Below are 12,846 nucleotides of genomic sequence, written 5' to 3'. Positions count from 1 at the left end.
TCAATGGTTTAGTAACATTTTTATTTGCCTACAAAATTAACCTAAAAATAAATACCTAACCTAAAGCATTTACCAATTACCACAAAATTAACCTAAAATACTACTAATTGAAGTTGGAAATTAGAAATTTAGAAATTAGAAATTTAGAAATTAGAAATTACCAATTACCCAAGAGGCACAGTCGGTCAGTCCACTCCAGTAGGCTAGGGCCTAGGGTTCCTTTCCTTCGTGGCTTCGTGGCTTCGTCTTCGTGCCTTCATCGATCCGGGCATCCGTGAGTCGGTCAGTCGGACAGGCGGACAGCAGAGAGCAGACAGCACTACAGCAGCACGCCAGCGGCCAGCAGACAGTCCGTGAGTCCGTGACTCTCAGTCTCTGTCGCAACGATGAAGAAGAAGAAGAGAAGAAGTGATGTGATGGTGAGGTCGGTCGCAGCCGATGAAGAAGAAGTAAGGTAGACGGTAGTCTGGTTGGTCGCTACGCTACTCGCCTCTCGCCTACTCGTCGCTTGCTTGCAGCGGTGCAGCCTTGCACTAAGACTGAACTGAGGTTAGAGGGGCCTCTTGCATCTTGTTGTTGGGGGCCCAAATTCATTTCATTGAAAAATACAAGTAAACTAATTTTTTTTGGGCCTTCCTGTTAAAAATTTGTTGGGGGCCCAGGACCCCTACCCTCATCACATACATCCGCCCCTGGTTAGAGATGCAGTTGTTTACCAAGCCCCTCTTATTGGTCCATGATGCAACGGGGTAAGCCGACGGAAAGACTCTTGGTTATGTTTGGTAAGAACTTAATAGGTTGTAGTCGCACAACCATAAATAGTTGTTCGGTTACGACTGAATTGCTAAGCCATAATACATCTACATCTATCATTTGTACTCAACCAACTTTTTTCCTTAATTACCCTTGTGAAAACACTGAGAGCTTAGGAACATTCCATCTCTTCAGTCCAATTTTCGAATTCTTCCATGTTCTTCTTATTCCCTTTTTCAATATTTGATTAATTTTGGTTCCACAATTTTTTGGCAGAAGAATTGTGTTTGACGATCAACATAAATTACTAGAGGGATTTACAATAGATTTTCAGAGTTCAATTGTAAAGGCATCATCAATGTTGCAAAACTTCCATTCACACTTCAATACGCAATTTTGTTGATGGACTATTCCTAAAACAATGTGATTCATGTTACGGAAATCCAAAAGAACACCACAAGGCCACACCATTATCAGTATGTGCTGGTGGTGATAGAACACCATGAGCACACACGTAAATTTAAAAAAAAAAACCCTAAAAAGGTTATAATCACTGAACTTAAAATTCAATTATCAAATCCTATGAAATCGTCAATTCGTCTTCGACAACTACGAAATGTTATCGTCGATCACATCGATGAAAGCAGATATATAATCAAGCATTCCAATGGCAATTACATAAAATCAAACAAACAAAAGGAGATAAAAAAACAAGGAATTGAAACATTATCTGCGAATCAAAAAGAAAAACTGCAAATTATCCAAGAGAATATTACTTGGAATTTTGGGTTGTGGACGATCTTCAAGGATTCCTGATTTGATCGAATTTTTCTGGGAATTACTTGGAATTCTCGGCTCTTTTTTCAAGTCGATTGTAAACTCAACCCAAGTGGTAATAAGAGGGTATTTGGGATTGCTTATTTAAAACAACTTATACTTTTTTTTTTGTAAAAGTGTATTTCAACTTATGTGGTATCAAAATGTAGTTTTATAAAAAGTGTTTGGTTAGCTTGTGCCTGTACCAAACTGTAATAAGTTGCTAAGTTACTTTTTAATGTTTGGTTAATTTTGCTTACACATGTAAAATGACTAAAATAACACCCCTTCGTCCTCGTCTTCAAAATGAAGAAGCAGACCATGATTCATCGTCTTCTCAAAAATGTAAACAGAAGCAGCAGGTTCGAACAATCTTAAAACGAAAATTTAAGAAGCATAAACTAATCTCTTCGTAAGCAATCACATTCATCAAGACATCATATAAGAAACCCTAAATTGCTATGAGAGAACAGAATCTGACAAAAAAAACCTAAATTCGATAGAGAGTGATTGTCGCAACCAGCCAATTACTGCTGCTTAAGCTCCAATTGTTTACGCTGGATTGAAATAATCAAACTCAAACCCTCATTGTTGCACCTCTTCAATCGATTACACGCCACTGGATGGAAGATGGGATTAGAGAAATCGTGCATATGAGAAATTAGAATGAACAGATAAGTTTTTTAAGGTTAAAGAAGACCAGAAGAGGGTAAAAAAGTAACTTAATTTTCAAAACTGATAATTTGTTTTTGATAAGTTAGAAGGTTGTAACTTGTCAAAAACTTCTTGTTACAGGTTTGATACCGGTATAAACAATTTTGTTCCTTCCATCCAAGCACTAAAAACTGCTTGTTACCAGTACCACATCGAAATAAGTCAATGTTCGGGATATTCATTATAAATGTTGTAAAAAGTTACTTTCATTTTTCATGATGAATGGGGTCACGTGCCACACTCTTGATTGTCCTCCGGTTCTTAACTAGAATTCAAGTTTGAAACGGGATCTCTCTCTCTCTCTATATATATATATGTATATATATATATATATATATGAAAACAGATAATATTATAAAATAAACAAATGATTACATTTTTTTAAAATTAATTGGATGATAATTTACACTTAATAAATGTTCCAACAAATTCTTTAAGCATGTTTCTCCTTGTAATAAAATTTATATTATCTTATCTATTATTATACTATATTATAAAGTATTTGATAAAAAACTCTTAAAAACCATTTTTATGTATTAAATACTTTTTATGATGCATATTTACTTAAAATTCAAGATTACAAGTAACTATGCATAAGTACAACTTATTAAAGCTTCATGTTTTAATTTGTGTAACTAAATGCAGATAAACATACACATATGATACACACCTCAATTTAAATATAAAAAATCTAAAATATAATTAGGATAATCATTGAATTCAAACAAAATACTTAATTATTATCTTTATAAAAAAATATGTTATTAAATCGAAGATAAAAAATGAATTAAAAAATACATAAAAAAATAAATTTAAATAGTTAGTTTGGTACTTATATCAATATTTTTTTCAATTCTTTATGATGTCTTCATATTTACATCTTATTTAAAAATAAAAACATTATCGCTTTTTCAAAACCATATAAAATCATATTATAACATTGACTGAGACAAAAAAAACACCAAACATTTAAATCGAGATGCATTTCGCTGTATTGTGCGAGTACCCTTCTAGTTATATTATAAAGTATTTGACAAAAACTCTTAAAAATTATTTTTTATGTATGAAGTATTGTTTATTAATACATATTACTTAAAAATCAATATTACAAGTAAATTGTACATAAATACAACTTATTAAAGCCCCATTTTTTAATTTGTGTAACTAACTGTAAATATATATAATCAAATACAAGATAAACATTTCATTTTAAATATAAAAACTCTAAAATGTAACTAAAATAAAAATTTGACGTCTAACAAAACACTTGAATATTATTTTTATAAGGAATTACATTATGAAATCAAAAATAAATCATTATTAAACATAAATTAAATTAAATTAAAAATATTATACAAAAAACAACAACTTTAAATAGTTAATTTAATATTAATATCGATATATATTTTTTTCAAAATTAAAAAACATAGTCATAAAATGAAATTTTTATCTCGTCCGTCTGTATGACCGTTATATTTTCCGCCCCGCTTTTTAGACGTGCATCTTTCATACACATAAGGATAAAACAATTATTTTGAAGTTAAATTTTCTTTTATATTTTTGTCTTTTTCTCACTTCACCTTTTTAGCAAATCTGTAATCTTATTATGTTGTGTTTTTTTCAAGTTTGTAAACTGACAAAAAAACATAATCAGACAATAACCAGTTTAGTTAAAAGTCAACCAGTGTTCTTCCTACACGGGTAACATCCTACCTATCTTTGACATTCTCGGGTTCGACGACCCATAGTACCGGTAGCTATTTGAGTCAGGCTGGAAAGAACGTCCGCTACGTTCAGCCGTTCGTAACTGAGACTCAGATTAAGGTCCATCTCCTCTTACTGACAGCACAACTACGTGATGGCATTCAATTATAACCGAAAAAACTGAATTTTGAAAAATAAATATGAAATTATTTAAGTATATTTTATTTAATCGAATAATCATCTAATTCCAGGTCTTTAAATTGTAACAAGTATTTCGAAAACACACATTCAAATACATTAGAGAGAGTCTAGGGGGGAGTTGCCATTAATTGATAATACAGGGACTAATTTGAAAATTTGACCCGTTCATTTTTTCTTCATTTAAAATAATTAAACCCTTGGATATTATTGATGATATTTCCTTGAGAATTGCAAGATAAGCTTATTGAACATCAACAAAGATTTCTCAGCCAAAGAGAGTTTGGAACTCCAAAAAAGAAGGAATTGGAGAAGGGTTTTGTCTTGGCAAGAACAATTAATTGCTTCTGTTCAATCGCCAGTCGCAAGAAGGTAAGTTGCGAAGAAGTGTAATCTTGGTTGTAAATCTGTACTGGGTCTATGTTGATCTTTGGAATTTCATGGGGAAATTGAATGCTATGTCAGTAGAAATGGCTGCCGTTCCTGTTCTTTTGAACAATGGATCTTTGCGGAGTTCTGAAATGTCGAGACTTCGTGTTATGCACACCAAGTGTTTGACGAAATGCAAAATTCTGTCTTGTTCATTGTCTAATTCATGCTACGGTTCGCATTCATTTCCTTTAGTAGGTTTGAAATCTCAAAATAGGTTGTTATGTATTAGGTCTGTGATTAATGAAAAAGGAAACAAAGAAAACCATTTGGGGAACAGGGAGCCTAGCTTTTTGAGGAAGGGATTCAAGCTTAGATTGCAGCCAAGATTGCGATTACTGTCCTCAAGATTGAAAAGGGCGTCTGTTCGGTCGATCTTAAATGACCTTGGAACGTATCTGCGCAAAAATATGAGAAAAGTGACTCTATCCACTTCGATTTCTGTTGTATTAGGGTTGTGTTATTTGTTCTTGAAGTTGACAACAATGCCAACCCCTAAAGTTGTCCCATACTCAGACTTGATAACGAGTCTGCAGAGTGGGTCTGTAATGAAAGTTCTGTTTGAGGAGGGATCTAGACGAATATACTACAATACTGGCTCATTTGGTGTAGAAAACACTCAAAATTCAGAAGACCCAAAGGTTGGAAGAAATGATGATGACGAAAATTTGGTTGGGAGTGACATAGTGAGGAGCAATGTGAAGAATAATCAGATTACAAGTTCACATATGTTGTGGAAATTGACAAAGACAAAAGCTTCGAAGCCAGAATGGCAGTACTCAACAAGAAAGATTGACCACGATGAGAGCTATCTCCTTGGCTTGATGAGAGAGAGAGGAATTACATACAGTTCATCTCCACAATCAGCATTAATGTCAATGAGGGGTGTCCTGATTACTATAATATCACTTTGGATTCCTCTAACTCCCTTGATGTGGCTTCTTTATCGCCAACTTTCCGCTGCTAATAGCCCTGCTAAGAAGCGGCGGCCTAGCAATCAACTAGTCAACTTTGAAGATGTAGAGGGCGTGGATACTGCAAAAGTAGAGCTTATGGAGGTAAGCCTCTTTATTTTGTATGGTTTCATGTCACTGCTTTTGTTTGGTTTGTTACCTATGTTTATATGGAAGGGCATCAAATATTCTAGAGTAACTAGATGCTCTTGTAATTTTTCTGCGCATTCAACTTTTGGTTTTATAATACAAGAATAATTAAAGAGCCATTTGATTGGCTTTGAGAGGGTTGGGGGAGAAGTCTTTGTGTTTATTTTTTGCTGGTATTAGCAAAGACACAATAAATGAGCTATACAAGAATATCATTTTAACAAAAAATTTAACTACACTTTATTCTAAGTTGCAATTAGTTGTGTCATTTGTGTTTAGCATAGATTGGTTACGGTTGCCTTTCAGGTTTCAACACAAAAAGATTATGGTACTTTCACATAAGTGAATTTATATATTGCAAATGATGGTAGAGCTTAGTGTCAAAGAATTTGTTGGTATAACTGTTTTATACTTGGAAAAATGCATTCAGCAGAAATTTAAAATTTTGATTATTTTCACATTCTTTAAATTCTAATCTTCAGAAGATACTTTTATCATTGATAAAGTTTGATGAAGATGTAATCATCTATTCATCTAAAGGACTGAGATGTGAAAACCCTCCTTTAACTTACAACGCAAGCTTATGCTCAATAGAGTCAAGGATTTATGGCAACTTACTAAAAATCTACTTCTAGTTTTCATTCTAGTTTGCACTTATATGACAACGTGCACATCAATAATGTGTGCGACACTTACTGACACGAATATTGCTAGGTCTTGGGATAAGCATTAAGAATTTGTTGCATTCTTTTCCACATTTACAGCCTGTATCCAGTGGCAACCTTTATGGCCATTTGTGCATCAAACCCAAGATAGTTCAAGTATGCCATCTTGTTGATACTTGAGTGCCTGAAATCCATGAGAGTCCAAGCATGTTGTCTTGTTAACAGTCTTGTGCAACAGTTATGTGCCAGCGTATAAGCATGTAGCCCTATAAGTTATAATTCGCTTATTGAAGCAATATTGCTTTTCTTTGTTGATCTTGTAATGGGTGCCTAATGTTATTCGATAAGTGTATGGGAAGTTAATACGCCATGCAGTATGTTGTTGACGGAGAGAGGCAAACCAAGGCAACAACTGGTCCTATCTCTTGAGGTGATTATTTGAGCATACCGAGGTGCATATATGGAAAATGTATGACTTCTAATGAGCATAAAGTCCTCTTGCACCAGTAATAAAAGATCCATTGTAGTAGAAACATATCAAAATATAGTTAAAACCAAGCAAAAGGTAATATGAAGTCAGTGGAATGAGATACTTGATCATTATTCAAACAAAACAAATCTCAACCTAATGAAGCCACACTTTTAGGTTCACATGTATATCTGGAAGCTACCCTTCTTTGATATGATACACATAAAAAAAGGTTCATGTTTGTTGCAAGAAATGTGTTCTATTTACTACTCAAAATGCTAGTCTACTTGTTTGTCAACTAATAACTTTGAGTGGATGCTTATGTTTTTTTCATCTCTTTATAGATTGTGTTGTGCCTCCAAGGTTCTATTAACTATAACAAACTAGGAGCAAAGTTACCGAGAGGAGTGCTGCTAGTGGGTCCTCCAGGGACGGGGAAAACATTATTAGCCCGTGCAGTTGCTGGAGAAGCCGGGGTACCATTTTTCACCGTTTCTGCTAGTGAATTCGTGGAGATGTTTGTTGGAAGAGGAGCTGCTCGTATTAGGGACCTTTTCAATGTTGCAAGAAAGAATGCACCATCAATCATTTTTATTGATGAGCTCGATGCTGTAGGGGGAAAGCGTGGTAGAAGCTTTAATGATGAAAGAGACCAAACACTAAACCAGGTACTTCATCTTTTACATTTTGTATGTGATTCTTGTGTATAATTTGAAGTTTTTGTTCTTCCTCTAAAGAACAAAAATTGCAACAAAATTTGCCTTAGTTCCTACTTAGTATAATAAAGAATTTCCTTTTTCAATCAATAATAGAGTTTCAAAACGTAACAAAGTTTCAATATTTTCTTATTCTTTTACCCATTTTGACATGTAAGATGTAACCTGCTGTTCTTCTAACATTTGATGTAGTGATGCCAACTTTATTGCCCACTTCATCATAACTCTTCCATAAAATTTTCCAAAATCTTTCGTAACCGAGTATCCACGTCATAAAATTTTACAAGAACAGGTTACGGGGCAAAATGGGTACAAAATAGGAAATTTTGATATTTTGTTATATCGATCAACATAATTTAAATTCTTCATTACACTAAATAGGAACTAAACCAATTTTTTATATATATTTCCCTTTTTCGAAACTTAAGTAGGTCTTTGCTTCATCTGTTCTAATTCACGATCAGATGAGAAATCATATCAGTTTGTAATGATTTTCATGAACAATTTGAATTAATTCTCTGGCTTTAATGTCTATTTCTGCCCATTCAGCTACTGACAGAAATGGATGGGTTCGAGTCAGATGTAAATGTGATTGTTATAGCAGCAACTAATAGGCCCGAAGCACTGGACCCCGCTCTTTGCCGCCCTGGTCGATTCTCAAGAAAAGTGTTTGTGGGAGAACCTGATGAAAGCGGAAGAAGAAAGATATTAGCTGTTCATCTAAGAGGAATCCCTCTTGAAGAAGACGCTGCCATTATGTGCAACCTAATTGCTTCTCTTACTCAAGGCTTTGTAGGTGCTGATTTGGCCAACATTGTCAATGAAGCCGCTTTGCTTGCTGCTAGACGAGGTTTGAATCCGAAAATTCTCAATCCACTTTGCATTTTAAGTTTACCTAGTGCTCCAATTTTACACTTTCTGATATTTCTTGAGTAATTAACTTCTCGGCCATCGTGTTCTTGCAAAAATGCAAAAAGAATTGTCGTTCTGGGTAAAGATTTCAATGTAAGAGGGTTTCTTTAACCTTTTGTGCATTTACATTCCCACAATATGTGCAATATAGCCTATTCTTACAACCGTTGAAGTGTTTATATGCAATTTCAAAGAAGTACAATTTCAGAAAAGTACAACCGTTGAAGTGTTTACAATTTGTCCGTTTACATTCCCACATGAACGATGGGTGATTCGTAATAGAAAAGTCAAGTACAATGGTTGGAGAAGTTAATCTCTTGTTCTTGGAGAGAAACAAACCATAAAGATAGATATAAATGGGTGCGTTGGTACGCAGACGGGACTGGACGGGTGAGAGTGAGGTGGGTGGGTGATAGAATTGTGGAAGGTTTTAAGGTTTTAATTTGACATGGGTAGTTTAGTAATGTACTAATCTTGTTACACCTAATTTTTGCTCCACTTATTTTGGTGGGATACTTTTTGGCACACAATCCCGTCCTGTCCCGGTCCGATGTCGCACCAAATATGGGACAAAAAAAGCTTTTGTCCTATCCTATTATGTCATGTCTTGGCTTGTGTATGCAGACCCCATGAAAAGCTCGCATAGGCTCTGCTGCCTTTTTAAGTTCACTCTGCTTGTGTGTGCAAGGCAAGGAGAATATTAGCAGAGCTTGCATATAATCTTGCAAACTAGTTGGTCTTTTACATTTCTACCCTTTATGTGTCTTTAAGAAGCGAAACAAAGTCATAAAGAAATGAAAATAGATTCTGGGTAAAATTGTAAAAGAAAATTGTTGGTAGCAAATACGTGCAGGGTCTACTGATACTTCATATGGTACAGATTTTGTTCTTTTGTTCTTAGAGTGAAATAAGGGGAAAAATAGAGAACCTTACTGCTGAATCCCTACACATGTTCTTCCTTTCTTTTACAACTTCACCCCTAACGTCAGCTAACGTAACAAAATGTATTAGGGATAGACTTGTAAAAGAACAATATCCTTCTTTAGGAATATGGGCATAACTTTTGCTACTTTGACCATGTTTGGTAACGATAAGCTACCTTATTTTTCGAGCTTATTGAAAAATCCCCGTTTGGTTATTCATAAGCTGGTTGAAGCTAGCTTTTTGAAATTCTATTTAAAGTAGCTTTTCTATAAGCTCCATGAGCTTTTTTCTAATTATGCCTCTTGTATTTTTCCATTTAGTTTTTCAACATGTACTTTTAGGTCATTGTACATTGTCATATTTAGCTCATCAACTGGTTTTACCAAACGTACTAGTTTATCAACTAGCATTAGCCAACGGCTAGCTTTTCAGCTAACAACTAGTTTATCAGTCACCCATTAGTTTGCCAAACATAGCGATCATATGATGCGATCATAATGACCAATTGGTGTTTTTGTGGTTTTACCAGGTGGTGAATGTGTTGCAAGGGAAGATATAATGGAAGCTATAGAAAGGGCAAAGTTTGGGATAAATGATAGACAAATGAGCCCTTCTAACTTAACGAAAGAAATCGGAAAGATTTTCCCATGGATGCCGACGTTTAAGCCGCGATACGACCAGCGGACCGATGGATCTTCTTCTTCTTCTCTTGGGGGTTATCAAACTCTAAGCTGAAAGGTACATTTCTCTATCCCATTGAACTTGTGAAGACTTGCCTGCCATTTTTCCAGGGTGAGGGTATTTCTGTCATTTCACAATAGGCTTTCCTTTTGATATTTTAAGGTCAAACTTTAAAGAAAGTCTCTTGTCTTTTGGGGATCTCAAGTTACATGTGATGTTTAAAACAACATTTACAGCTGCATATGATTTCTTTCTAGTTTCTATGGAACAAAGTAGTATTAGGTGACATAAAACCAGGGTTATTATGGGAATTACACAAAACTAAAACCTGAAAGTTGTCTGAAATAGTCAGGATTTTGTAGGTAACACTTCAACAACTTGCGAAATCTAATTTTTTATGAATTTAATATTCATAAAGTAACGGTTTCGCAAGTTACTGAATGCTGATGTGGAAGTGTTGTGCAACTTGTTATAGTGCTACTTGCCACATTAGCATTTCCGACTAAAACCTCTTATGAGTAAAATCTACTCAATTATGACCGATCGCAAATCTTAGTTTTCCGTCACATAAATCAACATCAGGTTCCACTTTTTATATTTGTAAAATTTTACTCGATTATGACGGATTGCGAATCTTAATTTTCTTTCACGTATCTCAACATTAAGTTTCAGTTTGGCGTGATTTGACATAAAACAACGTTATGATGGTATTATTTTTTATAAACCTGGATATTTAACCCGTTATGCGAGCCGACTAATCCCAGGGCGACCATCTGCTTTGCAAGTAGTCCGGAGTCACCGCATTTGAACCTCCATGGCCACAAGGGGATTTTTATTCCTCATTGGATTTGAGAACCTGGGACCTCCAGGCACTTATTACCTTTGGAGCTCAAGCTCAAACCAATTAGACACCACCCTTGTGGTTAGCTATGATGGTATTTTTTTTTCCGATTAACCTGGATATCCAATCCGCTATGCGAGCCGACTAATCCCAAGGCAACCACCTGCTTTGCAGATAGCCCGGAGTCACCGCATTTGAACCTCCGTGGCCACAAGGGGACTTTTATTCCTCCTTGGGTTTGAAATTGGGACCTCCTTGTACTTTTGATATTTGGAGTCAAACTCAAACCAATCAGACATCACTCTTGTGGTTAGCTATGATGGTATTACACATAGCTAAAATGGGGAAATTGTCAAAAATAGTCATTTTGGACCTCCCAACTCACTTTATAGCCACTTTTCTAGTGAGTTGGTCGAAATAGCCAACATTTTGTAATTAGCACTTTAACAACTTGCGAAATCTACCTTTTGTGAATCCAATATTCATGAAGTAACGGTGTCGCAAGTTGCTATAGTGCTACTTGCTAAACGGCTACTTATCACGTCAGTATTTCCCGTTAAAACCTCTTATGTGTAAAATCAGACTGTGAATTTTTTGCTATTCTTCTTTCACAACATCAAGTTTCCGTTTTTTATATTTGTATAGTTCTGATTTGATATAACGGGTGTATATATAGTAACACCTTTTTTCCTCTAATGAACTATTCTTTGATTTTATTACGGGTTTTTAAATTTTGGAAATGTTAAACAAAATATGACTCATAAAAACGTAAATTATTTCAAGCGTGAATGTGAAATTAAAAGTTTTGGAATATGACACGATATTTAGAGTCGTTCGAATTTCTTATTCACAAGCCTCTTTTTTTGAGACATTTCGAGATGCGATTCATTAGAATAACTGTGATGTTTAACAGTACAATCACAAACTGTTATAGTAAGATCTTGTTTTTTTTTGAAAAAAAAAAAAAAAAAAACTCTTGTTAGTCTCTTATGTCTAATTCGTTAAGAGGCAGGGTTATTCAGACTGTTTGTGTTTTCTAATTTTTCAGAGGCATTTATATCTTATTGTCCTCTTATCTGGTAAGAGGTAAACCAACCTCTTATTTGCCTCTTATTATTCTCGAAACCTGTTTAACCAATATCAACAGGCATTCGGAATTACCTCGTCATTTTTTACATGTTTCCTGAAGTCAATATAGAAACTAAAACCGTAATACTAAGATAGCTCGTTAATACGATAAACGTCTTAACGAATTAAAGATGTATATGAAGAACAAATTAACCGATAAATGTATATTTTAACAAATAATTGATTTACATTTAAGACCTTTTACAAAATGCTTATTCGGGTAAGTGGACACCAAGGCACATTACTCTATCGGATGAATATGGTAAGGACCAATAATCTTATTCGTTAAGAGCGAGACAAAAACCAAGAGTCTTACCCGGTAAGTGAGGGCGACGATTCTTACCACGGTAAGAGCTTACCGGGTAAATTGTTGCATACGATATCGTTTTAGTGGACTAAAATTTTATTCGGTAAATAAATGATAATATTAAATTTTACTGATAAACGGTCCCTTAGCCTTTTTTTTTCCTACCAAATTTGTACAAAATGAATCCTTTTCGTTAGAAGCGAATTTGTTTGGTACGAATAGTCACGTGAATTTTTGGCACAACCCATACAAAATATGTTTACAATCTCTAATGTTCAATTAAAATAATTATTATTAGAGTTGTTTATGGCCGAACGATCAGTAAGATTCGGTCCATCCGGCCCGCTAAAAATACGGGTTTGGATAACCATTATTGAAAAAATGAACGGATTCGGATTTGTTCGTTAAAATTAACGAACAAACATGGACAATATAAAAATAAATATGGATAGACTCATCTAGCCCATTTATATTTTACTAGAAGCG

At 34.6% G+C, this 12,846-nt stretch overlaps 1 protein-coding gene across 1 annotated transcript; it reads left to right on the top strand.

Moving 5' to 3' along the window:
• The first annotated feature begins 4,403 nt into the window (after positions 1-4,403).
• On the top strand, positions 4,404-10,324 carry LOC112513113 (probable inactive ATP-dependent zinc metalloprotease FTSHI 3, chloroplastic). The gene is made up of 4 exons (XM_025119258.1): positions 4,404-5,672; positions 7,196-7,519; positions 8,117-8,417; positions 9,933-10,324. The coding sequence occupies exons 1-4, from the start codon at positions 4,626-4,628 to the stop codon at positions 10,136-10,138; spliced, it is 1,878 nt and encodes a 625-aa protein (XP_024975026.1). The 5' UTR covers positions 4,404-4,625; the 3' UTR covers positions 10,139-10,324.
• The last annotated feature ends 2,522 nt before the right edge of the window (positions 10,325-12,846 follow it).

The sequence above is a fragment of the Cynara cardunculus genome (assembly GCF_001531365.2).
Source record: "Cynara cardunculus var. scolymus isolate 2C chromosome LG 5, CcrdV1, whole genome shotgun sequence".
Lineage (NCBI taxonomy): Eukaryota > Viridiplantae > Streptophyta > Magnoliopsida > Asterales > Asteraceae > Cynara > Cynara cardunculus.
Note: the sequence above shows the minus strand (reverse complement) of the source record. Positions and strands in the feature narration are given on the sequence as shown.